Source organism: Diceros bicornis, chromosome 30, assembly GCF_020826845.1.
Source record: "Diceros bicornis minor isolate mBicDic1 chromosome 30, mDicBic1.mat.cur, whole genome shotgun sequence".
Classification (NCBI taxonomy): Eukaryota; Metazoa; Chordata; class Mammalia; order Perissodactyla; family Rhinocerotidae; genus Diceros; species Diceros bicornis.
Window position 1 is genome coordinate 14,074,854 of NC_080769.1, and position 26,788 is coordinate 14,101,641.

The window sequence follows — 26,788 nt, forward strand, 5'->3', positions numbered from 1 at the left end:
AATGTACCGCTGCCAATATTCAAACCTGTGAGAAGCACAAACATGGAGAGGGAGTGTCAGCCACCACGCAGCAACGAGTGAAGAAGAGGGCTCACAATAACTTTGGTGAAACAAATGTCAACAGGGGAAGATGCTGCTCAAGCCACAGAAGGCAGGGAGCTTCTGAGGCAAGGAACATGTTGATAGAACTCTGAAAGGAAGTGGAGCGTTTTCCGGTGATACTTAGAAGCCACAAAAAATAAAAAATAAAATCATTCGAAGAGCTCTATTCCAAATGACCACGATGCACATGTGAGCACATGGGTCTCTACTACAGCACCATGCACTGGATAATTCACCTTGTTATAACACATGGGCAGCAAGGGATCATCAAAATAATGGGTGCTGGGAACCAGGTCTCAGAAATAACTGACACCGCTGGATGACAGTTACCCACCCCACCCACCCTTAAGCCCTCTGCCAAATCCTCTGTTTTTCCATCTCCCAGGAGAGACTGAATCTCCATTGAAAACCATCAAGGCCACTCTTTAACCAGCCTGAAAAAGTTGATGGGGAAGATGCACAATCCACCTCTTTCCTGGAGCCAGGGGAACCAGACTGTTCCCATGATGCTATCAGCGTGCAGGGCAATCCTTGACCTCTGCCCCCTGGGTGACTTCAGCCTTGGATGTTTCTGCTTCAAGTCTGATTCTTAACTGGCAGTCACCTGAGATCACGGATAGAGAGTGCATGGGTGTCTCTGCAAAAGGCATTTGCTGAGTTTCTATCCTGTAACCTGCTTGCCTGCATGTAACCTCTGCAGCCAAGCCATTCTCTTAAGAATGTGTCCGTGCTCAGCCTGAAGAGGGTTTCCATGTGCTTACCAGCATAAGGCCTTTTCAGACATGGAAAGGAAGGCGCAAGGTGGCAGTGGCTTTCCTTAGTGACAGGTCCAGAGGCAGAGACCTAACACATCTGATGCAGAAAGTAACTGAAACATGCACTGCTTCTTCAATAGTCAGATTTGGGGTGGCTCCTGAGTTCAGGGTGCCCATCCTCACCACTACCTGTAACAGCAGTAGCGGGGTACGCTAACCACGGGGTACATGGCTTCCGTTTCCCTCCACCCTGCCAGCCTGCCTCCTGCTTCTCTTTGGAGCTCAGAGAAGTCCCCAGGATCAGAGTGAGAGCGAGAGAGTGAAAGTGAGAGTGAAAAGTATTGTGTGACCACACGTAAACTAAACGCCAGAGGCCGTATCTGACCTCAGAGATGGCTGACACCACCAGAAGGACTTCTATGATCCCAACGCAGGAAAATGTGGAATCTTGCAAAGCACATAGTGTAAATTTGAGTGTGGAGTGAGGGAACTGAATCTAGGGGTGCTTGATTATACAACCTATAAAGTATCACTTATGAATAAATTAATAAACAAATACATTAATCATTAGTATATTAATAGTACCAACATTTTTTTGTGTGTGTGAGGAAGATGAGCCCTGAGCTAACATCCATGCTAATCCTCCTCTTTTTGCTGAGGAAAACCGGCTCTGAGCTAACATCTATTGCCAATCCTCCTTCTTTTTTTCCCCCAAAGCCCCAGTAGATAGTTGTATGTCATAGTTGCGCATCCTTCTAGTTACTGTATGTGGGATGCGGCCTCAGCATGGCTGCAGAAGCGGTGCGTCGGTGTGTGCCCGGGATGCGAACCGGGCCGCCAGTAGCGGAGCACACGCACTTAACCACTAAGCCATGAGGCCGGCCCCCAACATTTTTGATATACATCCAAGGGACTACAACTTATGTCAAATTTACTCATCCTTTGAACTTGTCCAATTAACTATCCATATAAAATAAACTTACCAAACATAGATGTGTGGAGTCACCTTCCAACCACGTGTGTCTGCTAACTGGCTGTAAGGCTCTGAGGGAGGTGCTACTCTCTTGTCGCCTCCTTTTGTGAAATGAGGGGGTTGGATAAATACTTTCTAAATCTCTCTGGATTCTAATTCTGTGACTCAAATGTGAAGAAAGTGGTGAAAAGCAAACGGTTAAGGGCTCACGAGTGCTACATCTTTCCAAAGTGATGCAGCCCTCCATCGGGGCAGAGGCCCTGCTTCATACCTCAGCCAACTACAATGTCTCACATTCGCGGAGTTCACATAACACCCAGCACCACCGCGGCCAGCAGTCGCTGAGGGCTGCTCTCTAACAGGCCCTGTGCTGGGCATTTCGCCTGCAGTGGCTCACTGAATCCTCAAAACAACCAAAATAACAGAATTTTGCAGCAACCAATTCTAACACTAATATTATCTAGGAAATAGCTCTCTGAAGACAGACAGCTAAGTCTAATGCACCATATGTCCCTCGAAAAAATGCCTGTCTGATATAGACATCTTTGAGACAATTGGGAAATCTGGATATGGCCTGGGAATTATGTGATGTTAAGAGATCACTGTTCATTCTGATGGGTGAAATTATGGAATGGTGGTTTATGTAAGGATAAGGAAGTGACTAAGGTGTACTTCCTTCTGTATGAATCCATTTATTTTCACAAAGGGAGCTGAAGTGACATACTAAAAAAAGGTGTAATAAAATAAAAACCAATGAAAATAATAAAAATGCAATAAAGTATAGGAAAACAAAGAAAATTACAATTAAAACAAAAATCCTAGATTGAAGGAACTACACTTAAGCTTAAAATTTAGCTTTACTGGGATTTACAGTCTTTTCATTTAAAAAGCCCAAAGTTTTCCAACATTCTGGTGAGGGAAAATAGCCCAGGATGATGTTCCCCATTGATGATTAAGAAACTGGAAGATGTGGGAAAAGAAAGAATTTGGGGTGTCTCCTGTGGTACTTAGTGACAAGTTACTATCATGACATGCCAGGTATAATCCAAGGGCCTGTAAGAACCATCGCCATGCCAGGGCTGGCACATATCCAGGAGAGAAGACTCTTCCAAATTCTTGTTTGTTAAGGACTGAAAAAGTACTGGCTGATTCTGATCCAGTGATAGCTTATTACAAAGCAAACTCCAGAAACTTTCAAAGAATGACCACCCTTCCCTGAGCACAGCACTAGCTGCTGCCTTGGGTCACCTAGACACTGGCTGTGAGTGCTGAATCTGCTCACTTACCTGACAGTTGTGATGCAGAAGCATCTGCCTTTTGGAACCTGTCTTCAGTTTGATTTGTATTATCCTGAAGGGTAGACCACTTCAGCAACTGGTAGGCTTTTGTTTCTACAGATTTAAAAAAAGGCACAGATAACTGGATATCCACATGCAAAAGAATGAAGTTGGACCCTTACCTTATACCATACACAAAATCAACTCAAAAAGGGTTAAAGACTTAAACATAAGACTGAAAACTATTAAATTCCCAGAAGAAAACATAGGAGAAAAGCTTCAGGACATTGGTTTTGGCAACGATTTCTTGGATATGACACCAAAAGCACAGTCAACAAAATTAAAAATAGACACACAGGACTATCTCAAACTTAACTTTTGCATGTCAAAGGAAACAATCAACAGAGTGAAAAGGCAACCTACACAATGGGAGAAAATAACTGAAATCATATATTTGAAAACGGGTTAATATCCAGAATATATAAGGAACTTCTACCACTCGACAACAATAACAAAAATCAAATAACCCGATTAAAAATGGGCAAAGTGCTTGAATAGACATTTCTCCATATACAAATGGTCAATAAGCACATGAAAAGATGCTCAAAATCACTAATCACCAGGGAAACGTAAATCAAAACCACAATGAGATATCACCTCACACCCATCAGGATGGCCACTATCAAAAGAACAGAAAATCAGCGTTGTGGAGGATGTGGACAAATCGGAACTCTTGTGCACTGCTGGTGGGTGTAGCTATTAGGGAAAACAGTATGGAGCTTCCTCAACAAATTAAAAATAGAATTACTATATGATCCAGCAATCCACTCTGGGTATATATCCAAAAGAACTAAAAACAGGATCTCAAAGAGTTATTGGCACACCCTTGTTCATCACAGCATTTTCCACAATGGCCAAGAGGTGGAAGCAACCCAAATGTCCATCAATAGTTGAATGGATAAAGAAAATGTGGCATGTACATACAATGGAATATTATGCAGCCTTTAAAAAGAAGGAAATCCTGTCACATACTACAGTGTAGATGAACCCTGAGGACCTTATACTAAGCGAAATAAGCCAGTCACAAGAGGCCAAGTACTGTATGATTCCACTCATATGAAGTAACAAAAGTGGTCAAAATCATAGAAACAGAAAGTGGAAAGATGGTTATTAAGGGCTGGGAAGAAGGGGGAGGGAGTATTAGTGTTTAGTGGGTATAGTGTTTCAGTATTGCAAGATGAAAAAGTTCTAGAGATCTGTTGCACAACAATGTGAATATACTTAACACTACTGAGCTGCACACTTAAGAACAGTTAAGATGGTAAATTTAAAGTTATGTATTTTTTACCACAATTAAAATAAAAAGTAGAATTTGTCCATGACAATTCAGGTTTCTGCCTGTTGTCCCAGCATAATAATTAATAGAGTTGTCTTTTGTTAATCAAAAGTTTCCTAATTTAGACAATAAATTATATGGTGACGCTACTTAAGAGACATATGAGCCAAATGCAGTGCAATGGCACAGTTTGGCTACTCATCAAAAAACATCAACTGAAAAGATATCTGCTTGGCTCCTGACTGAACACTGATTGGATATATGATATTGCTAAATTGTTATTAACTGCTTTAGGTGTGAAAAAAATACACAGAAATACTGAATTTTCTACTACCTAGAAACAAGTTTCTTGAATTCCTCCTACGATGTTAACACTTTTCAAATGCATGCAAATTAGTTTTTTGAACTGTCCCTTTTTAGAAACTCTGAAAACAAACAAACGAAAAACAATTTAGTTGAACCCAGGTTTCAAGACTCGAAGTCAAGTTGTATGAATGTATTTGAGGTGGCCAAATTCTAGTCATTATTTTGAGTGGGTCTGTGGATAGGTTCAACTCACAGTAAAATGGTTTCTCTCCAGTCCAGGCCTTGCAGAAGCGGCTACAGGAATGAATCAGAAGACACATAACTGACTGCCTTGGTTGGGCAGCTGGTCCTCTACAGCACGCGCTGCCCTGGCCCTCAGGCTTGCACATTCGAGTGTGGGGTCTCTGGGCTGAGTGAGGGGCGGGAAGGTCAGGAAGGGGAGGCGGCAGCAGGATGAGCTGGGGGACCCACCTTTGAGAAAATCTAACCAGGCTCATCGTAGGGACAGAGAAGAGCATCTGCAGGGAGCAAAGCCAGGTGCCCCAGAGGGGTCAGCAGCAGCCTGGGCACCCACAGGACACCCTTACCCTGCAGGACTGTTAACAGTGTCTGCTGTAAGTTAAAGTGGGGAAGACTGTTGGGAAAAACAATAAATAATGATCACGTAAAGAACCTGAGAGACACAACTTTCCCATTACCTCAAGGCTCAAGGATGCCTGGATAAAAGAGAGGCTGGAGAAATAGAGTTTTAGCACAGACATAACAAAACAGCATCCACGTCCACATCTCCAACATGGCCACAAACAAAAGGACTCCTGCTGTCAGCACCGGAGGCTGGCAATCACTGCTTTCCTGCTTTTGCTGGTTCAATTTAAGAACTTAACCATGAGCCCCTTATTACTGGATTAAAACTACCGTCACACTGACGAATACAAATGTAACTTATCTTGCCCTACTGAGAATCAATCAAGATAAAAATAAGTACTTAAAATGAGCATCATATTTTGAAATATTAAATGCTATATAGTTAAAATATGTACAGATCAGGGACTCAACTCTGAAAATAATAAATCCTAAGGCAACACTTTTTAACATTGCTGGGTTGTGATATTAGTTGGGCAAACCTGAACTAGTATTTTGACAAATTTAATAAAGAAAACACCAGATGTCATGCATGCAGAAGGGGAAAGTACTGTTTTGCATAACTTGTGTATATGTGTTGGGTACTGGCCTAGGACAGAAAGTGTTTCTTGCTGTAGATTAGTCCCACTGTCCTAGGACAGCATCATAACACTCTCCTGTCAGTCCTACTACCTATATTACTTCAGATTTGTGGTAAGGTACTTTTGGGAGAGGAGAAATATCAATAAAATCAAAGAATTCTAAAAAGGTAAGGAATCACTGTAAAAGAGGTAAAAATGTTCTGTTTTGTTTTTATTCTATAAAGATCAACCAAAAAGTTTTTCAGCTTTTAGCATACAAGTCCAGATCATAATGACCATATGCTATTTCTGCACTCAATTATACTGACTTGGTCAAGGAAAAGAGAGCAAAGATAAAAGTTAAAAAAAAAAAAGAATAGGAAAAGAAAAAAAGAGTAGCTTCTTGGTAAACAAAGGCTCCTGGCAGCTGGAAGCTGGAGTTAGGCTTTCCTCTCATCTATTGTTGTGAGGTAAATCATCTGACTCCAGTGAGCTGGCTCTCCTGCTCCTCAGAAAACACGTGCCTTTTATTTTTAGGAGATTTTCGTGAAAAATATAAAGCTAGTAGTTGTGAGTTAATTTCACATTTGGGAGGATTAAGTATTCTGTCCAAATATAGGACAGTACGGATATTATCACTGGTCTGAGTCTAGCAAAGGAGGAATGTGAAGTGAATTCACATTAGCAGCAAGGGACCATTTTATTTTACCACTCTGGAAAAGAAAGGCCATTTCCATGTTCCACACACTTTCCATTCTGGTTTCCTTCTCTTCCTTCCTCTTATTCTTTTTTTTTAATTGAAGTATAATCAACATACAGCATTATATTAGTTTCAGGTATGCAACATAATGATCCAATATTTGTACATATTGTGAAATGATCACCACAGTTAGTTAACATCAGTCACCATACATAGTTACAAAGTTTCTTTTCTTGTGGGTGAGGAATTGTAGGATCTACCCTTCCCTTGCTTCTTGAAGGACTTGGACTCTGTAACTGGCCTTTCCCTTCAAGGCTGCCCTGAGTCTGCTTTCAACCGTACACAGTTTTGGAGGGATGTAGCTTGTCTCTCCAGTCTCGTTCTCCCAGAGCCCACCCCGCTTCCCAGCCATAGCTCCTTACTGGTATTTGATCTTTAAACCTTCTGTAGCCCTTCTCTAAGCGGAAAGTCAGTGAAGCTCACCCGGACAATTTTTATCTGGGACATAGCCGCCCTGACCTAAGTAATAGAGGGTTGGCAAAATCAAGCTGAGGACTGCTGGGCACATGGCCTGCTCCCATCCCCGATGCATGCTTCCTCGTGTGGTTTAAGGGCAAAGTGAAGTTTAAAAGGTGAAAGGATTAAGTGTATTCACTTGGAGGAAGAAACACTAACTGAGGCAGGACCAAGACACCAAACCAGCCAGAGGGGTTGGAGCAGGCGGCAGGTGCTGCTGTCTAACAGGAGGTCTGTGTCGGGCAGCAGATGCTCAGAGCTGTGGTCATTCTCCCATGGCATGTATCACACCCTCAGTCACCCCTGTTTTAGTCAGAAGAGCTGCACAAAACATTTGAAGGACTGGGAAACAACCCAAAAAGGAAAAACAAAATTAAGGTTTGGTTAAAAAATAACAATGAGAGGATAAAGGCTACATAGCCTGCGTAGAAACAAGGGAAGAGGGTTTAAGAACAGAAATTGCATAGATTGGACAGGGCAGGATTATAAATGCAGATGCTCTGGGGCCAAGCAGGTAGCACAGAGAAGTGAGTCTGGCCAGCTGGAGAGCACATGCCTGGCCAGGGGGGACAGCTGTTCTCCGGCTACAGCCAACTGCTGCCAGGTGGGAAAGTGGGCCTAGTCTTGCCAGACTCCTGCCTTTCTTAAAAAAAAAAAATGCAACACTGCACAGGCCAAACAGAACACATTGGAAACCTCGAAACTAGATGGTGGTGAGCAATTTTTTCTGTGTTCCCTAAAAGTGGCACAAGAACACTCGGAGAAAAACTTCAGCCAAGGGATATAAGCTAGATGTTAGCAAAAGCTTCCGTAGTTGACAGAGCTGAGAGACCCGGGAACACACTATCAAGGCAGGCTGCAAGAGCTGTGTGGAGGTTTTTAAGTAGCTGCTTGTATCAAATAGACCAGGCTTCAGACTCTTTGGAGGCAAGAGTCTACGTCTTGCTAGGGGCACTCGAACAATTCAGACCTCCTCCTGGAAAAGCCTAGAGGTCTTGGCCAGGACGCCAACTTCATAAGTCAAGTAGGCAAAGCTACGGGCATGAAGTTTCTGGTAACTCAGGCCCAGGCTCTCCTAGAAGGAAGAAGGATAGTGAAGAATCAAGCAGTTCAAAGCTGCACTGTATTGCCCTGCAGATTTATAGTTACGAAATGAATGAACGAACAAAAGAGCAAAAGTAACAAGTCTAGAGTTCAAATCAGCCTGCTATAGACAAGTGGGGGCCGAGTTCCTCCAGTTCCAAGGAGAAAAGACTTGAGTCTTCTCAACTGCAAGTAAACCCTAAGTCTGCAAATTCGAGGACTAGGTAGCCCCTTAAGGCTTTACTTTCCAGCCTGTGACTGAGAACTCCAGAGAAACGTTTCCGCTCATTAGTCATGTCAAACTCTCAGAAAATTATTGAGAAGTGCGTATAATTAGATAAAACAAATATTTCTAAAGAATACAATTATTGTCAATTAGAATGTTCTGGTACACACAGAAACAAATATATCTGCATGCTCAAGCTTTCAGTTCTGGATCTCTCAGTCAAGCATCTATTATACACTCAAATCTGTGTCAAGATTTAATTTAAAAAGTAGAAAATATTGCAATTTAAAACATAAAATAAAGGAGTCCGGGGGTTAAAATCCATCCTTGGCTATTAATTCCAGACTGATGACACAAAGAGATAAATATGTTTTTCCCTACTTTGTTACATAAGCCAGCCAAACCCAATCATCTATCTTCCTACAAAGTGGTGAAGAATCACTGAGATTGTTTTTTTTTTTTTTTTGGATATGCATTTCGTGTCTAGAAAATGGAAACAGCCAGAGAAGGAAAGCGAAAACATGCTGAATAAAGGGAGATAGGAGAGAGATGATGTTGAGGAGGGAAGAAAGAAAAAGCCTCAACTTCTTATCTTTTATTCTCTTTTATATGCAAATGTACACCTGCTAAAATATTTCTAAATCTAGAAAGAAAAAGAAAAAGAAAATATTTGATGAAAAAGTGCTTTTAACAACTCATTACAAGAACCAGAGAGAGGCAGGGTTCACCAGCCTCTAGGGGTGTCTCCAGGCAGAGAATCTGCCTCTGGCTTGCGCAGAAATCCCTAATGAAAGAAAGAAAAGTTGGGCCCGGAAAAGGAGTAACAAAGGGAGATGCAAACAATACCATCACTACAAATAGAAAAACAACCTTGAACCAACAAAGAACTGGGCATCTTTGAGTAAGGAAGGGGAATTACTATTCCTATAGGAAGTATGTAGAAATTTAAAAATTAAATTTGAAAAGTATTTTCTGTCCACTGAGTTTCCCAGTGCTGTTACTTTTCACATATTTCTACACCCATGCAAATTTTTTTCCACACTGTTACTAGATGTGTTGCTGATGCAGCAAACATAGTCATTTTTGTAAAATAAAATAAAAATTGTGACATATATTTCTAAAATTAATTCTAAAGATAAATATTATCACTGAAAATCCAGAAGTCATTTGTCTAGTAATCTGCTCAAATGAAAACAAGAAAATATTAGGATATGGGTGCCTTCACAATTCTGAAAATACAGAAAACTCATCTATATTTAGGATTTTTTTCAAAGGCCATAAGTCAATGTGAACCTGAAATACATAGGTTGGATCCATGACGAGAATCACTTTTCATGTCCAGACTTTCTGCAATAAACTCCACTCCCCCAGTGTTGTGGGCCTGTAAATCTATTGCCAAGGTTTCTCTGTGCTCTCAGAGACTGCTGATGTACAGAGAAGAGAAACTCCTACTTCACATGAGTTGCCTGAAGCTGCTTCAGAAAATAAATATTTAGGGGCCAGCCCTATGGCATAGTGGTTAAGTTCGGCATGCTCCGCTTCGGCAGCCTGGGTTCGCAGGCTCGGATCCTGGGTACCAACCTATACAACTTGTCAGCCATGCTGTGGCGGCGACCCACATACAAAATAGAGGAAGACTGGCACAGATGTTAGCCTAGGGCTAGCCTTCCTCAAGCAAAAACAAGAGGAAGATTGGCAACAGATGTTAGCTCAGGGTGAATCTTCCTCAGTTAAAAAAAAAAATTTACATCACATTCTTAATTTCTACGGAGTAATTCAACAATTACACTTGAAAATAAATGTCAGGCTTGTAACTGAACTTTAACGAATGTTCCAAAACTGAACTGAACAGTTCCGCTGGTATTACTTCATATGTAAATTTATAACCATAGTGCCTGCCACTTAACATTGTTCAGCCATGGGAGGGGAATTTTTAACTCTCCAAGTCATGCAATCTTGAACTTTTCAAAGATTGAGTAATCTTGATCAGGAAGCTATATTTTATTGGCATAATTAAATATTTTTAAAAACAATATTTTTAGCAATTTGCATTCAATGATTTATATAATGAGAAGAATCAGAAATAAAGACAATAATATTATCATTAGCATTATAGTAGGGTCAGGAATAATCAATGTATAAGATGAACTAGATGTTAGAAATGTAAAATATGAAGAAATCTCTCTTCACCCCCTACAGTGGGTTGAATGATGTCTCCCCTAAAATTCATGTCCACCCAGAACCTCAGAATGTGACCTTATTTGGAAATAGGTTCTTTGCAGATGTAATTAGTTAAGGATCTCAAGATGAAATCATCCTAGATTTGTGGTGGGCCCTAAATCCAATGACAGGCATCCTGACAGGAAGAGTGGACACAGAGACAGAAAAGAAGGTGATGTGCTGATGGAGGCAGAGACTGAAGTCAAGCTGTCACAAACTGAGAGCCACCAGAAGCTGCAACAGGCAAGGAAGCCTTCTCCCCTAGAGCCTTCAGGAGCACGGCACTGCTGGCCTTTGGTTTAGACTTCTGGCATCCAGAACTGGGAGAGAATACATTTCTGTTGTTTTAAGTTTGTGGTACTTTGTTACAATAGCCCTAGGAAAATAATACACTTCGTGATCCTCGATTTTATTAAAGTATCTGAAGCCCAACCTCTTCTCTCCCCACTTGAGTCTCTTGCATAAAATGAAGGTGTTTCACAACATGACCTACAAAGGCTCTTTCAGCTTTGAGACCCCCTGCTCCATGGTTCTCAAACCTGGGGAGTCACCTGGGGGTGTTATAAAAGACTGATGCCTGAGCCCCACCCCTAGAGGTTCTGATGTAACTGGTCAAGGGTGTGGCTGGGGCATAGGTATCCACCCAGGATTCTACTGTCAACGACCAAGGAGAATTTCTCTAGGCATTTATGAATTAATTTCCTTGAATGCAGGAGCAACCAATCGAAAACACTCTTCAGAAAGGTGCCTTTCATTCTTTACTGACCATGTTAAACAAACACCACCGCCCTGTAATGTCATGAGTGAAGACGCTTTGCTGTAGCAGCAAAGGGGAAGCCCCAGCAGCCTGACATCTACCACAGAGACAGGGCCACAGGGACTGCAATGGACAATCCAGCAGCATGAGATGGTTCCCCTGGTTTTGCACGAGTTGGGGCTCCCAGGCTTGGCAGGTAACACGTCCTTCCTGATCCTCGTGCATTTCTGGGACAGGACAGGTGAGACACATTCTTAGTAAAGTCTCCTTAGTGGAGTGTTACGCCACTGTACTCTGGCGTCCAACGTTGTCACCACAGTCTTCTCTCCCAGGGTAAATCCAGTCACCAATGACAACCTGGCTATTGTATGTTCCCAGCCTTTTCCAATTTGATGTAAAACTCAAGCAATAACGTTTTGAGAAGCACTGCCCAGAACCCCAAGTGGCTGACCTCCCTCACAGCTTCTAAATGGACATACCTTAGTATGACATTGAATATTTCAGCTTGCCAAAGAATATCAGTGAGAAACGGCACTGTCAGGCAACCACTTTCAACACAGCTTGACCGAGAGAATAGGAGTCAAAAGAATGAGAGGCTGAATGGACATTCTTAGAGGCTTAATCCTCTTCAGATAAAAGCTGAGAGCCCTTTTCACACGGAGCTTAAGGAGATGAGTTTTGCCAGGATGGGCACGTGGGGTGGGGAAAGTATTGGTAGAGTGACTGAGTGAAAGAGACAGCGTTCTGGCCTGAATCAACAAGCATTTAAGGAAACTCCTTAATCTTTGGATTCCAACTCGTTTTTATTCATTCGTTTGACAAACTGAGTGCCCACTGTGTTGTGTGCCAGATACCGTGTCAGGTGACGGGTTTCTATGACATTTAGCATAACCTGTGTCACTTGCTAAAACTAAAACTCACTTCACTCTCAGAGGTAAATTCAGTATGAATACAAATAAAATTGCCAACGTGGGAAATTTCACTTGGGGGTATAAGTAGTTCAGATGAGATTTTCCCTCATAATCTAGATAAGCATGGCTTTAATCCTGGTCTAAGTGTTCCAGGGAAGCACTGACCTGAGTATTCTAGTCCTGCACGTGTACTCAGGCTCGCCCCGCTGTATAAAGGGCACACACACCTCCTGGCAAAATCCATACTCGGAAATCCTTGCAAGTGCCCACCTCTCTAGGCCTAACACGAGAGAAAGGAAAGGTATAGCTTCGCTCATCATCACTCGCAAAGCATCCTTGTGGAGCTCATCTTTTGTGATGATATACACTGATGTTTAATTAATCCAGACACCTTGATGCAGTCGCCTCTCTTGTAAAACGAAAGCAGCAGGCTGGTGGAACAGAAGGAGTTCAGGGATTAAATCTTGAAGTTTGAGTTCGATTCAAGATCCAACACACTAGCTATATGGCCTTGAGCAGGACTCAACCTTCCTAAGTTTCTGTTGGACTGACTGTAGAATGGGTCCCTAATGTTTACCCCACAGGACTGTTGTGAGGATCAGAGATGATGAAGACTTAGGAGGGGCAAGGACCCAGTCTTATTCCCAGGACTTAGCCAAAGTAAAGGTGTAATATACATGCAAATGATATACTATCTATTATAGGGAGAAAACCACACATTCATAGATATCAAAATTATTCTTTGATTTCTACCTTAATTCTTCACTGTGAACAACCAGACTAATGAAAGGGGTAGATTGTGTTAACAACAACAGATCATACAGGCTGTGGGAATATTTATTCTGGTTGTGTGTGTGGGTCTGTGTACGGGAGGGTTTCTATGTAAATCTTAGCACAGATTGCAGGAGCTCAACTTATGAAACCAACACTCTGCAAATGATTAACAAAGCAGATGCCTTCAGAGTGACAGCAAACTCTTTAAGGATGAGCCCCTCTGCCAAGGAGACCTATGTTTGGAAGTGATAAGCAAATAAGAAAGGGAAATAAAGAAATGAGAATATTGGCACATTTGACTTCTTTCATATGGAATGAGAATCACAGTCTCTTAGCATTAGAAGGAACGTCAGTTCCAGAAACAAGAATTCCTTCCACAGTGTCCCTCTAGAGAGTAGGTTCCTGCCATGGTTCAAGCACCCAGCACAGAATCTTATACCTGGAAGACACTCAGCTTGGTTTTGCCTCAAAGAAGAGCTAGAAAGTTCTTCCATTACTGAGCTGTGAATTCCTTCCCTGCACCACTCACACACAGAGCCCCCTGAGAGACTCTAAAATTACGCTTGATCAACGTTCTGTCTTGTACGTGGAGGCCTCGCAAATATTTAAAGATAGCTTTTGTACCCTTCTCAGGTTAAACTTCCCCAGGGCCCTCATCATTCAGAGCTTCCCCTCCATTCTGCCCAAACTCCTGGTGCCTGCCTGGGTTCACTTCGGTGTCTTTCTCTACTACATCTCCTCTGAGACGGCTGTAAAGCAAATAGTCACGCAGAAGGACCCACACTAAAGAAGAGCACTTCTGGACTGTCCAAACTCACTACTGGAACATGCTGGTCGTCAATTCGTCAATTCAGGAAGCAGCTTTAACAAGTAACTTTCAATCATAACATCAACTGGGTTTAGTTACACTAAAGTAGCCAAAGCTTCATTATAAAGCAATCTCATCCACAAGGGAGATTCCCACAAAAAGGACTCATGGGAAAACGTTGACGATAATTTTAGGGTATTAAGAATACTGGTGCCCTCATTAGACTCAAGGTTTTAAAAAACATTCTGTGTATATCTGTGTATATTTCCCAAAACATGTTCCACAGAATATTAATTCTGTTGGCTGTTCATAGGAAGGATTCCATTTTCAAATAGAAGATAATTATTTGAAACTTTAAGTTCACACCTTTAAATGGGTCATTTACTGAAAGTCTAAAAGTTTTCAACGTGCTCCCTGCACTGTGCATGTTGCAGAGGGAGAGCGCGATTATGCGGGATTTGGTCAGAGAATGTGTATTCCCTGAAGCATTTTCGGGGTGGAGCCTGCACAGAACACGCTTGGGGAAACGCTGCATCCGCCCGTCCACACGGTGAGGCGGCACAGCAGGGGAGGACTGTCGCCTGGGAACCGTGTGCCCTGCAACGCCCTCACCTGTGAGCCTGTAAGAGTTATGGCACACAGGCACTCACAGGCAGAGATGCTGGGCCTTGACCAGTGAGAGCCCCAGGAGCCACTGCACCACGTTGTTGTGATTCTTCTCTAAGGGTTTCTCCACGGGACTAATTAGAAGTTCCAAAAATATCATGCAACTCTCCTCAAGATTCCTTTTTGATGGGGTAAATATCCTTCTGGATTCAAATCATCAATTGAGTTCTTAAGTGGAAATTTCTTGCAGAAACTAATTTAGCGGTACCACTGGGAAGCACTGTCTAGGAGGAATTATGGCAGCACAGGGCTTGGGCGAGTCTTGGTCCCAAGTGGCTACCGCAATTCAGGAGGTGGTGTTCAGATGCCTTTCCAAGACTCGTCTCAGGATTATGCTTTCTGTGGCACTGTACCCCCAGCCCCCTGCTTCTTTTCCTCTTTGAGTTTGCTTTGTGAGATTCCTTTTAACTAGATGGCATTGGTTTGAAAAACTGGGGACTGTGGGGCCAGTGCAGAAGATCAATACTACTACTAACATTCACATGAATATTATTATTATAAATCGCAGCTTACATGTATTGAGTGTGTAGTACACGCCTGGCACTTGCACACACACGATCTCATGTAAACTTTAAGACCATCTTGCCAGGTGGTATGTCTGCTTTCCCAGTACAGAGGCTCAGGGAGGTGGAGAAATAGAGCAGGGAGTAAAATGCTGACACTGACGGCTGATGCCAAAGCCCAGGCTCAATTGCAACATCCCCTCAACCCTGAGAACAGCCTCTGGAATATTCCTTTTCTTTGGAATATTCTAGAAGGAATGCAGCCCATAAAACAGGAAAGTCTCAATAAAACTATTATAAAGGGGGAGGCAGAGTCTATCTTTTTTTTTTTTCTTTGTGAGGAAGCTCAGCCCTGAGCTAACATCCCATGCCAATCCTCCTCTTTTTTTTGCTGAGGAAGATTGGCCCTGAGCTAACATCCATGCCCATCTTCCTCTACTTTATATGGGATGCTGCCACAGCATGGCTTGACAAGCAGTGCGTCGGTACACTCCCGGTATCTGAGCCTGAGAACCCTGGGCTGCCACAGTGGAGCGCGCGTACTTAACCACTTGCGCCACTGGGCTGGCCCCAGACTCTATCTTAAATCAAACTATATACCTGCTTTACTCTACCAAGGCCAAATCTCCAATAATTATGCCAAAGACACAAAGATTTAATAAAGAGATAATGGTCAAGAACTTAGAGATTAAACTATTACAATGTTATATGTCAATTATATCTCAATTTAAAAAACTGGGGAAAAAAGAACTTAGAGAGCAAAGTAGTTTCAATCACAGACATGACAACAGCATTAAAGAGTCAAGGCACATGAGGCCCTCAAACATTAATTTCATGGGAAGTCCAGCGGGTGGGGAGCAAAGAAGAAAGAGTATGGTGGCGAGGACAGAATGGAAATGCTCAAAGTAAATGGCTTTGAAAGTTTATTTTTATATCTCCCAAGTTATTTTATATGTCTAAAACTTTGGCATGCAACAGGCACAAAGGATTTTTTTCTTTATTTCTTTTTTTTTTTTTTTGGTGAGGAAGATTGGCCCTGAGCTAACATCTGTTGCCAATCTTCCTCTTTTTGTTTGAGGAAGATTGTCTCTGAGCTAACATCTTTCTCAATCTTCCTCTATTTTGTATGTAGGATGCCTCCATAGCATGGCTTGATGAGCAGGGTGTAGGTCCGCGCCCAGGATCTGAACCCATGAACCCCGGGCCGCCAAAGCAGAGCGTGCAAACTTAACCACTACGCCACCGGGCTGGCCCCACAAAGCATTTTTTTAAAACTGCCAACTATTAATTGACTGATGGTAGGTTGTTGGAATTAAAATTTCTTTAAAAATCTTAATGGTAAATAGCCCTTATTATTTCTAGGCACATCACACCTCTTTCTACAAGAAAAAAAGAAAGATTTGAAACTCCAGTACTTAACTATCTCTTCTCTTATAAAGAAAGTCTATGAGAAAATAACGTTTGCACTAATTTTGAGGACAGTCATCTGCTCACAGCAGGGAATGACTGGAAAGAATACTGAAAAGAGAAGCAAGAATGGGCAACGAGATCACTTCCTGGTTTCTCTCCAATAAGTCTTTATAATTTTAACTGAAATAAATTCAGAGGTCATTAGATACTTCTGCATTCAAAGATAAATGCAAGAGAAAAGTCTCCAAATGACTTCTTGATTATCTGCAATTTGGGATCATCTACACTTCTACTAACAAAAAAATAAAGAGGGAACGCTACCAGAGTTTTCTCAAAATGAAGAATAAAAATGCAATAAACATATCACTGGGAAAATGTTTAAAAGAAAAGAAAACCTCTGTATTTCGGAATGAAATATTATCTGATGCAGAATATATACAATAATTTCTCTATTATAAACTCTTTTTTCAAAACCAGAGTTCATCACAGAAACATGAGTTTAAAAAATTAATCATCAGGCTATGAATTGTATTGTCATAAAAGAAAGCTATTCTTTTCCGCTTATAAACAACAAAACGACCACATATGCAGATGCATGCCTCAGTACCGCAGTGCAGTGGTGTGGTTACTTGTATAAATATTTAAAGTCAGACCTTTGAATTTATAATGAAGTAGTGTACCACTTTACAAAATAAGATCCTAGTAAATTTAGACGTATGACAAATAGAACTCTGTTCAGAATACTCATTGCTGCTGTTGATATTCTAAAACTAAAAATGTAATGATATTCAGATTCCAGCTAAACAAGCGTAATACATGTGCAGAAATCTTAATAGGTCTTGATGAAACGTTACTGCTAAAATTTTTAAATTATCACATGGGCTTTGTAACTGAGGCACAAGCAAGCTTCTTGTCTGGCATTTTTTTTTTTTCCTGCTCTTATTTTAATGAGACACATTCAATTATCACAGGAAAGAAAAGAGTAAAATCAGAAACAGCTGTAGTTGGCCACACAATGACTGGTGTTCCCCACGGAGACTGACGTTGTCACACAGACGCAGGTGCTGAAAGGCTATGTGATGGGGTGCTCACACGTGTAACTGTGTAACATGATCATGAAGAATTCAATAGGCATGCTTATTTTCCACCTCAGTTTCTGCTAATGTAAGCGCACACATCATGCTCTTACAATTAATCGTCCCCTCCAGCACGTAGTAGTTGAATATACTTGCTCTTAGCAGAGTCCACACACCACTAACCTAGAATGTTCTGATTATAAAACAAGGTTGAATCCTGTGTTTGAAACTCTTAGGCAACCATAACTTTACCTGTGATTGGAATCTTTGCTGCCATGCTCTCTTCCTTGCTCTCGTCTCCGCAGCCACTTGAAACGTCTAAAAATCAAACACAAGATAATAAAAGTGTATTTCAAGGTTATATTTACGGAATAGGCCTTTGCTTTTTTTTTTTTCTTAACTGCCATTCCTTTTATTTTCACTGCTTCCCCACCTCCTTTCTTTGCTTAGTTTATTTCTTGTCTGAAATAGTACTGTTCCTAAAAAGAAACCTATTCTAAAACTAAGGTATCTCTATGTTGCTTTCATGCAAAATGATTTAGCCTGACATCTATCAAATTTGACTGGGGCTTAAAACAAGCGAGCCTCAAATCCTGTGCATGTGTATCAGCTTCTGAATATATCCTGAGCAACTCATAGCTCTCTTGGGAATACATTATAGCGGTTTATTGGCATGTCTTAACAATAACGTTAAAATAATCACAATTTTCGGGCCGGCCCCGTGGCTTAGCGGTTAAGTGCGCGCGCTCCGCTGCTGGCGGCCCGGGTTCGGATTCTGGGCGCGCACTGACGTACCGCTTCTCCGGCCATGCTGAGGCCGCGTCCCACATACAGCAACTAGAAGGATGTGCAGCTATGACAGACAACTATCTACTGGGGCTTTGGGGGGAAGAAAATAAATAAATAAAATCTTTAAAAAAAAATAATAATCACAATTTCTGGATACTAAAAATTGGTTATTAAGTTTTGGGGGGCATAAACTCTGATTCTTAATCATCTGTTTAAACTTATAAAAGGTTCTATTATAATTAAAAAGAATGTTTACCAATTATGAGTAAATTCTATTAAGTGATATCAAAAACTTCACAGTACTCTATGTGAAGTACTTGATGGACTCATTTTCATAGAATCATCTTCATCTTTGTGGGATGATAATAATTATCTACTGCCAAGTGCTTAGTCCTGTTAAGATTTCAATTTATAAAAACTTATTTTATTGGAAATTCAGCAGGACAGCAGATCTACAATTAGGTTTCCTATTCCTGTTAGACTGAATGAAAACATATATTTATTGGAAGGTGGTATAAAACAAATAACATATTATACATATTAAAATTAGAAGTGTTCTTGAGTCTGCTTTTTTATAGGTACACCTTGAGAAAGGGTGTTTGCGTTGACTCTGAATGCGTTTTTGCTGTGGACAGACCCTTTAACAACAGTTACCTTGTTCCCTTGTAAGAACACTGTTGAGCCATAGAGTGGGTTTCGCTTCCTTTATTCCACTACTGTCATTCAGAATAGATGGCAAGCTGCAAGATGATTCATTACTGTGAACGGCCGAACTATCGTCACACTCTTCTGTAGGGGCTTTTTTCAATAACGCTGCTGCCTACAGTGTTTAAAAGAAATAAAAATAAACTCTAGCCACATTCCCGTTGGTCTCAAAGACCCAGCCTTCAGACATAATTTTAGGTTAAGCTTTACTTTGGATTTAATTTGCTTCCTGACATTTAATTGAAATTAAAATGTCTTCAAGATAAAATAACATCTGATTATTTTGCAGCATAATTTAATTCTTTACAACAACTTACACTTGTAATAATACATTTTTTTGTGGCCTGAATCTTATGTCATGCTGAAGTGTTCTGCTTGTGAAGTACGTATGTGAAATGTAACCACTCTTGTGAACCTGGGCTGGTTTATCCAAGATCGACTCTCTCATTGCATGAATGCTGTTGGTTTGGATTGAGAAAGAGATGTGGAAAAATGTGACCTTGCAGTATCCCCATCCTTCCAGAAATGACCCCTGAACTTCCCTCAAATGAGAAGACTGTAGAAAAACTTGGTGGCTGAGAAGGAGACACTAAGCAAAAAGAGAATTGCCCTTATTTTAAAGCATAATTGTCAATCAAGGATAAACACACTCTGCACTTTGCTGCTAAGTCTGCTGGGGAGCTCAGGAAACTTACTAGCCACACTGCCTATCTGTTTTCAAAGGGCACCAAATTGTCTTACCCATATCGCCTCATGTGTCCTGGGCAGGGAGGTGGGCACAGATTTTATCACAGCCAACTTGAGAGGCAGAGAAAAAGTAAAAATTAACAGGACAGGTAAATACCCATGTCTCTTAATTTCTAGGTCAACACTCTTCCCCCAAGAAATAAAACTATACTGGTAACAAGAGTTAAACAACCAATGATGACATTGTCCCGCTGCCAGAGTGTGTTTCTCTCTCATTTCCTACTTGGAAGTGGTGATTTGCCCAGGCTGCTGGGAGAGGAAATCTCGGTGGTGGTGCTGACCTTTCCCTGGTCTCTGGCAACAGTAGTAAATACAAGGAAATGTCCAACTCAACCTGTAGAATGGACACGAGACTCTACAAGTTAATATGAAGAGCAAAACTGGACAAAGCCTCATAGGTCATCTTTAGTTTGAGAGCGAAGGGGTAACAACAGAATTCTCTAGTGAACAAGGGGGAAGATAATCATCTCTTCTCATGAAGATGCCCTGACAGGAAGAATCACAGAGGCAGAATATGGAAGATCTTGCCTTGTAAGTTTGGCTTTGAACATACAAGGCCACTGCCATCGGCCTTGATATCCCTGCAAGGCTCCTGCCCTCTGCCCTCCCCTGGACCAGCTGGCCACCTGGATCCACGGCCTATCCTAGGGGCCGGAGCAGCTGATTTTAGGGGATTTAAGGAATTCTAGTCTCCTCGGCCGAAGGACTTGGTGTCAAGTTAGCCTTGTAGCCAGCACCTGTCTGTGGTCCAGTTCTAGTAACCAGGAGCTCTTCCTCTATTTACATAAAGTAGTCCCTGAATTTTACTCGAGTTGTGACAATTCTCTGTTGGGATGACCTGCACTGTATCCCTGTTTCTGCATACTGGGGTTCAGGTGTAGAGTCCTGCCCTCGAAGCTCAGGCCAGGGCTGGTTCCCATCACTGGCTGCCATAATGCCTCAATCCCAGCTGCCTACATGGACCACTGTACTGCACCTGCTTCCAGAATCTGTCCAGGAAGACAGGTGTGAAGAATAGTGTCACCTCCTTGACCTGCCATCTCTCAACTGTCAGTGCGCAAGCTGGACCACTGTGGCCTGTCTCATTTCCAGACCTCCACCTCTCCTGCTCTAGTCTGTCTGCTTCCACAGAGAGATAAGCTCCTATTCTGTGTGCCCAATCATCCTGGATCTATGAAAAGCATTTTAGAATATGAACAAAAAGAACTGACCCAAATTCTGAAGTGAAAGTTATAATTTTCTTTTCCTAAAATAATTCAAACATTCTGAGAGAGCCTCAAATATGTATTTCTTCGTCGTATTACCTTATGCAATAGCTGTAACTAATAATTTCTTGGCATGACTTCGTAAGAGCCACTGTTTTAACACATATTTTAAGAATAAAATTGTTAAAGGACTTTCTACACTTTTTACTGTAGAATTTGCAGATAATGGAAACTGTTTTGGATTGTCAATGACTCAGATTACTTGTAACTGGGCCCTCAATGATGACACACAATTTATCTCACTGTTTTGTGCACCTCTTTCATATTAAGACCCTCTTTTGCTTTAGCTGGGTTCCAACTGGGTTTCAAAAGAACACAATAAAATGCTATAATAATCCTGCAAATGTCTTTCTAATAAGTCCTTGTATACTTGATAAGAATACCACCACTGCTACTAGTTCTACACTCTGCCCTCTTTTTTTTTTTTTTACCATGGTGAGGTAAATAAAGTAGTGGGCATACTGCAGGTTTTCACTTATTTCATATATTTTATCCCATTTATCTTCACTACTCAATACTCTTATCTCTAGGATTTCTCTTACTTTTTTGATAGAGATGTTTATAAAAGGACTCATCTTTTAAGATAATCCTAGAGATAATTTCTCAAAGATGAGTCTTTTATTTTATAAGGATTTTGATGGATGGTCAAATTACATGAGAATGGTTGGCTTCACTTTACTGGACCACAGAGCCAAGAAAGAGAGCAGCAGATCTGCCCAATGGGTCATTCATAAGGGAACCCACAATATAAATCCCTAATAAGCAGGTAATAATGATAAGCAGGGACAGAAACAAAAGTCAATCTCAGACAAGGAATGGTTAGAGGTTTCTAGTCAAAAACAACTTCTGCAGAGTCAGGAAAAACATCTGTAATACATTCTCAGGATGTACTGTTTGCAGATGCTTTAGCCAGGCATATTTCTAAGGAAGCCCCCAATTTGAAGGAGCTTGCAGTCTGAAACTGACAACACTAACCCATACCTACAAAGAAACAAAAGCCCAGAGAAGAGGGAACAAGCTGCTTTACACAGCTCATGCTGGGACTGAATGGGCTCTGCAAATTGGAGCTCTCTATCTGAAAAATGCCACCAGACAACACTTTTACCATGGGCCTCCTGATGGTGCTTATGAATAGACTATGCTTGGGTCTCAACTTATCTGTTAGCTAATAAAGGCTCTCTTTGATTTCATACATTTGGAGCCCAGGAGGGAGACTGGGGACTGTCTCACTGTTCTCAGCAGTCTGGAGCCTAAGTCAATAGAACAAACTAGTTCCTCACTTTTCTGCCTTCCCAGGAGCCAGGAGAAAAGGCTTAGAAATTCAATGCCAAGGCACACACTATTTGTAGAATGACTGATGGTCATATTTGACATCTTAGAAAGGCAAATCGTCCTATGATTTACACTTAGCAGGACACTTAGAATTACTGGCTCAATTCTACCAGAATTTTTCTCAAAGGTCAGTTACGGTTCCTGCTAGGTCTAGAACCCCAAGAGTCATCTAGGCTGCCTCTTAATTTATATCCAGAAACTTAACTGTGATATTCAAATGCATAAATAGACAGATGAAGATAATAACGGAAAAGACTTTGTGTCCAAAATATCATTAAGAAAAATGAAAGGCAAAAATCAAACTGCTCAAAATATTGCAACAAATTGTACGAATTTATATAAAAACAATTCTTACAAGTCAACAAGAAAAACATTACTAACCTAATAGAAAAATGAGCAAAGGACACGAACTGGCAAATTATAAAAGAAGAACCACAAAGGGCTCACAAATAGGTAGGGGAAAAGTTTGACCTCAATGGTAAATATAAAGGTCAAATGAACAAAAAAATTGGATGTCATTTGCACTTCTCAATTTGGTGCTCAAAAAAAAAAAGGTTGATAGCACCCAGTTTCATAAAGAGCTCAGATTATATATATATATATTTTCCTCCATTCCTTGTGACTTTGATGACCCCTCCAGAGTGAGATCTGGCAGTGCAGAGCAAAAGGCTGAAAGACACGCATTCCCTTCGACCTAACAACTCTACATCTAGGAATTCATTCTAAGGAAATAGCATGGATATTTGTACAAACTGAATTGCTCAGATGTTCTTTGAAATTTTTTTACTACAGGAAAAATTAAAAACAACTTAAATGTTGAACAAGAGGCTGGTTAAAGGGACAGTGGAATAGCCACACAGGGGTCTCTGCACAGCTGTTGGAAATGATGTAGAAGAACATGTGATGGTATGAAAGGAAGTTCACTTGTGACAAGTGGGAAAAAAAGAAGCTATGGACACAAACAGTACAACCCATGTTTGCCAATATATTAAATATTAAAAACCATGCACCACAACGTCAACGGGCAATTTTATTTTCTCCTTTTTGTTTACCTTAATATTCCAAGTTTGGTTTTCTTTTTTTCCTGCTAGTTTTTTAAGAAAAACACATGCTAGCTCCAAAGGAATCTGATTTCTGCGATGGATGGTACAAATACAAACAGAAAGCGAATGTGAAAGCATTTAATAAAATTACATTTCCTTCTGTACGTAAATCAGTGCTGTTAATGCAGAGACAGAAAAGCAGGAGAATTAAAAACCACGGATGTAGACAGCAGATGACAATTTCCCCTAATACACAGATTTAACTGACTTTTTCCTCAAGAACCTTCCTCTTGCACACCAGAAGTAATTTTTCAATGTTTAAAGAGAAATGCAAGCATCACCACCTAAGGTATGTCTAAGTTATAGGAAGGGGATTTTATCTGTGCAGCAATTAAAAGAAAGGGGAAAGTATTCATATGAGCCAGCAAATGAGTATTCAAGAGAGAAGACCAAGAGAACAGTCGATCCTTAGGGAGAGATGAAGGTATTTCTGTGACTAGTCATGTGTCTTTCTGGTATGTGTGGTGGGGGCACTCTATGAGTGCCACCAGTAAGCCACTCTGCTTTCCCTGGAGAAGTTCTCCTCGGTGGAAACAGACATTACTTAGGAGAGAAGGAGTATTAAGGCACTTTGTGTTTTAATGAAGCACCCAACTCATTTTTTTTTCCACATAAAGTAATTATAAATTTTTCTGATTTAAAAGCCTGCAGCTCAATTATGTAATTGCCTAATAGGGTATGCGGATGCTGTGGATCTTATCTGGTCTCAAGGGGACATAATCTGAGTTTCAGCGGCTTTAATGATGTATTTACTCAAGAGACAGGACTGACTCTAGCTGACAGCAAGGGGACCCACAGGTAAACATCATTTACACGTGACTGTTTAATTAGCCATTTACCCAAGAGATCAAAGTAAATATTTCTGAGCTGCATTAGACTCTTAGCCAAGTAATTTTTAGTAGAACTTTCTTAAATTTTGAAAATCTCTTATTTTTAAGATTTTTATCTACAGAGAAATATGTAACTCATGCTATTTACTAAAGGTGTATATTGTTTCAATACAGGGAAACAACCAAAGATACTTGATTTTGCTAATAGTAAAAGCATGACATGTAAATCAAAGCAGTCCTAGAACTCACAAAAGCATTTTGTTCTAAAGTTCGCAAGGCTTGCCCTGCCCACGTCATTTTGGTAACATTGTTCTTTACGGCTGTGCATTTCTTCAGTCACAACCTAACCGTTTCAGAAACTGCCTGCTTACTTCGATTTTTAAGGACAGATTTTGTGATTAATTTATTGGTAATTTTTATGATTGTCACTAAGATGAGATCAGGATGATTTAAAAGGGAACAAAAAACCTACGAGGGGAGGCAGAATAGCACTTGATTCATAAGTTATTAATTGGGCAGCCCCTTCTCATTAATAATGGAGTTACTGGGCCGGCCCCGTGGCTTGGCGGTTGGGTGCGCGCGCTCCGCTGCTGGCGGCCCGGGTTCAGATCCCGGGCGCGCACCGACGCACGGCTTCTCCGGCCATGCTGAGGCCGCGTCCCACATACAGCAACTAGAAGGATGTGCAACTATGACACAACTATCTACTGGGGCTTTGGGGGAAAAAATAAATAAATAAAATTAAAAAAAAAAAACAAAAAACCAAGCAACACTGAGAGATCCTTTAAAAAAAAAATAATGGAGTTATTATTTGAAAAATTATGAGTGGATTGGTTGTCTGGAACTGGGAATATGTTTTCTAATATAAACAACACCTTTTTAAAAGAAGATGACTAGATAGGAAAGGGCAGTGGACCACTGCTTATTTCAGCCTTGACACGGCTGAGATGCGACCTACTCGAGTGAACAAGAATGGAATACAATGTTGTTACAAAATGGTACTAGAGAAAATGGACAACAAAACCGGAAAACAAATCCTTCTTAGGATCTACATTTATTGGGCCAGCCCAGTGGCAGAGTGGTTAAGTTCCCCTGCTCCGCTTCAGCGGCCCAGGGTTCACAAGTTGGGATCCCAGGCGTGGACATATGCATGGCAGGTGCATCAAGCCATCCTGTGGCAGGCATCCTACATATAAAGTAGAGGAAGATGGGCACGGATGTTAGCCCAGGGCCAATCTTCCTCAGTAAAAAGAGGAGGATTGGCAACAGATGTTAGCTCAGGGCTAATCTTCCTGACTTAAAAAAAAAAAGAAAGAAAAAAAAAAAAGATCTACATTTATCAATAGGTGTGGAACAGATCTAAAAAACACAGGTTCTGTTTTTCCTCAAGAACATGGTTCTTTCTCAAAGAACATTCACACAACTGGTATCATACCTCAAACAAAACAAAACTATAGGTTATTTATTGAGTCACAGGAAGTGCAGTGAAATGAAAATATGTGTGGGAAGGATAACACAAGATTACCTCTGAAAAGGGGCAGGGGCTTGAGGAGAAGCGCACAGGGGCTGTATCTCCGTAATAATTTATTTCAGGAGAAAGAAATTGGGGAGGAAGGAGGTTAGAGGAGGGAGAGGAGGAGAAGGAGAAAAGGAGGGGAGAAGAAGAGGAGAGAAAGAGCAGAAGAAGGGAGGGAAGGTGCGTGAAAGGGGGAGAGAGAAAAGCCAAGAGGGAGGGGGAAAAGGAGGAGGGGTAGGAAGATGAGGAGAAGGAAGAGGAGGAGCAGGTCTGAAATAAATAGGGTGCAATGGTAACAACACATGTGAGTCTGGGCTGGTAGGCATGGGATTCCTGGGTTCATTTTATCACTCTCTGTTTGTATGTTTGAAATGCTTAAAAAAGCACTTCTACTCTCTTTTAATCAAAGGGGCAAAGAAAGGGGGGCTTGAGAAGGACTGAAGGTGCTCTGAGAGGCTTGAGGGGTGATGGCCGAGGCTCTGGACCGCACAGCCACACAGGTGTGTGACTTCAGTGCAGAGATGGCAAGCCGCGCCTCCGGGAGGGGCACATGCAGAATCCTCGAACTTTGTGCACGATAAAAATAAAAAGCATCAAAGCCAGAAAACCCTATATTGCATGTAAGGATGAGAAAACATACATGAAACTAGACACGTGCACAAGACATTAAATTCAGGAAAGGAAAGGCCACCTCTCTGAGTGTATGGCTTCTCCAGGGAATGACGAGGACCACGACGGGAACGCTCTAAATCTGGCTCCTGGGCTGGAGCCCCTCCTGCCTTCCTTGGGAGTCTGCTCCATGGGTTCCCTGGTCTCTTCAGCAGCTCACGCTCCCTCTGCGCCAGCTCCTGAGTCAGGCCCCTCCTGCCTTCCTTGGGAGTCTGCTCCATGGGTTCCCTG

At 41.4% G+C, this 26,788-nt stretch overlaps 1 protein-coding gene across 1 annotated transcript in view; it reads right to left on the reverse strand.

Moving 5' to 3' along the window:
* Nucleotides 1–580: 580 nt before the first annotated feature.
* Nucleotides 581–26,788, reverse strand: part of LOC131394239 (centrosomal protein kizuna-like) — a 69,108-nt gene continuing 42,900 nt past the window's right edge. The window contains exons 6-9 of the mRNA XM_058525457.1: nt 19,045–19,210; nt 17,854–17,919; nt 3,117–3,221; nt 581–706 (exon numbers count right to left, since the gene is read on the reverse strand). Of these exons, the coding sequence (XP_058381440.1) occupies nt 615–706; nt 3,117–3,221; nt 17,854–17,919; nt 19,045–19,210 (429 nt within the window). The 3' untranslated portion in view covers nt 581–614. The remainder of the gene's footprint in view (nt 707–3,116; nt 3,222–17,853; nt 17,920–19,044; nt 19,211–26,788) is intronic.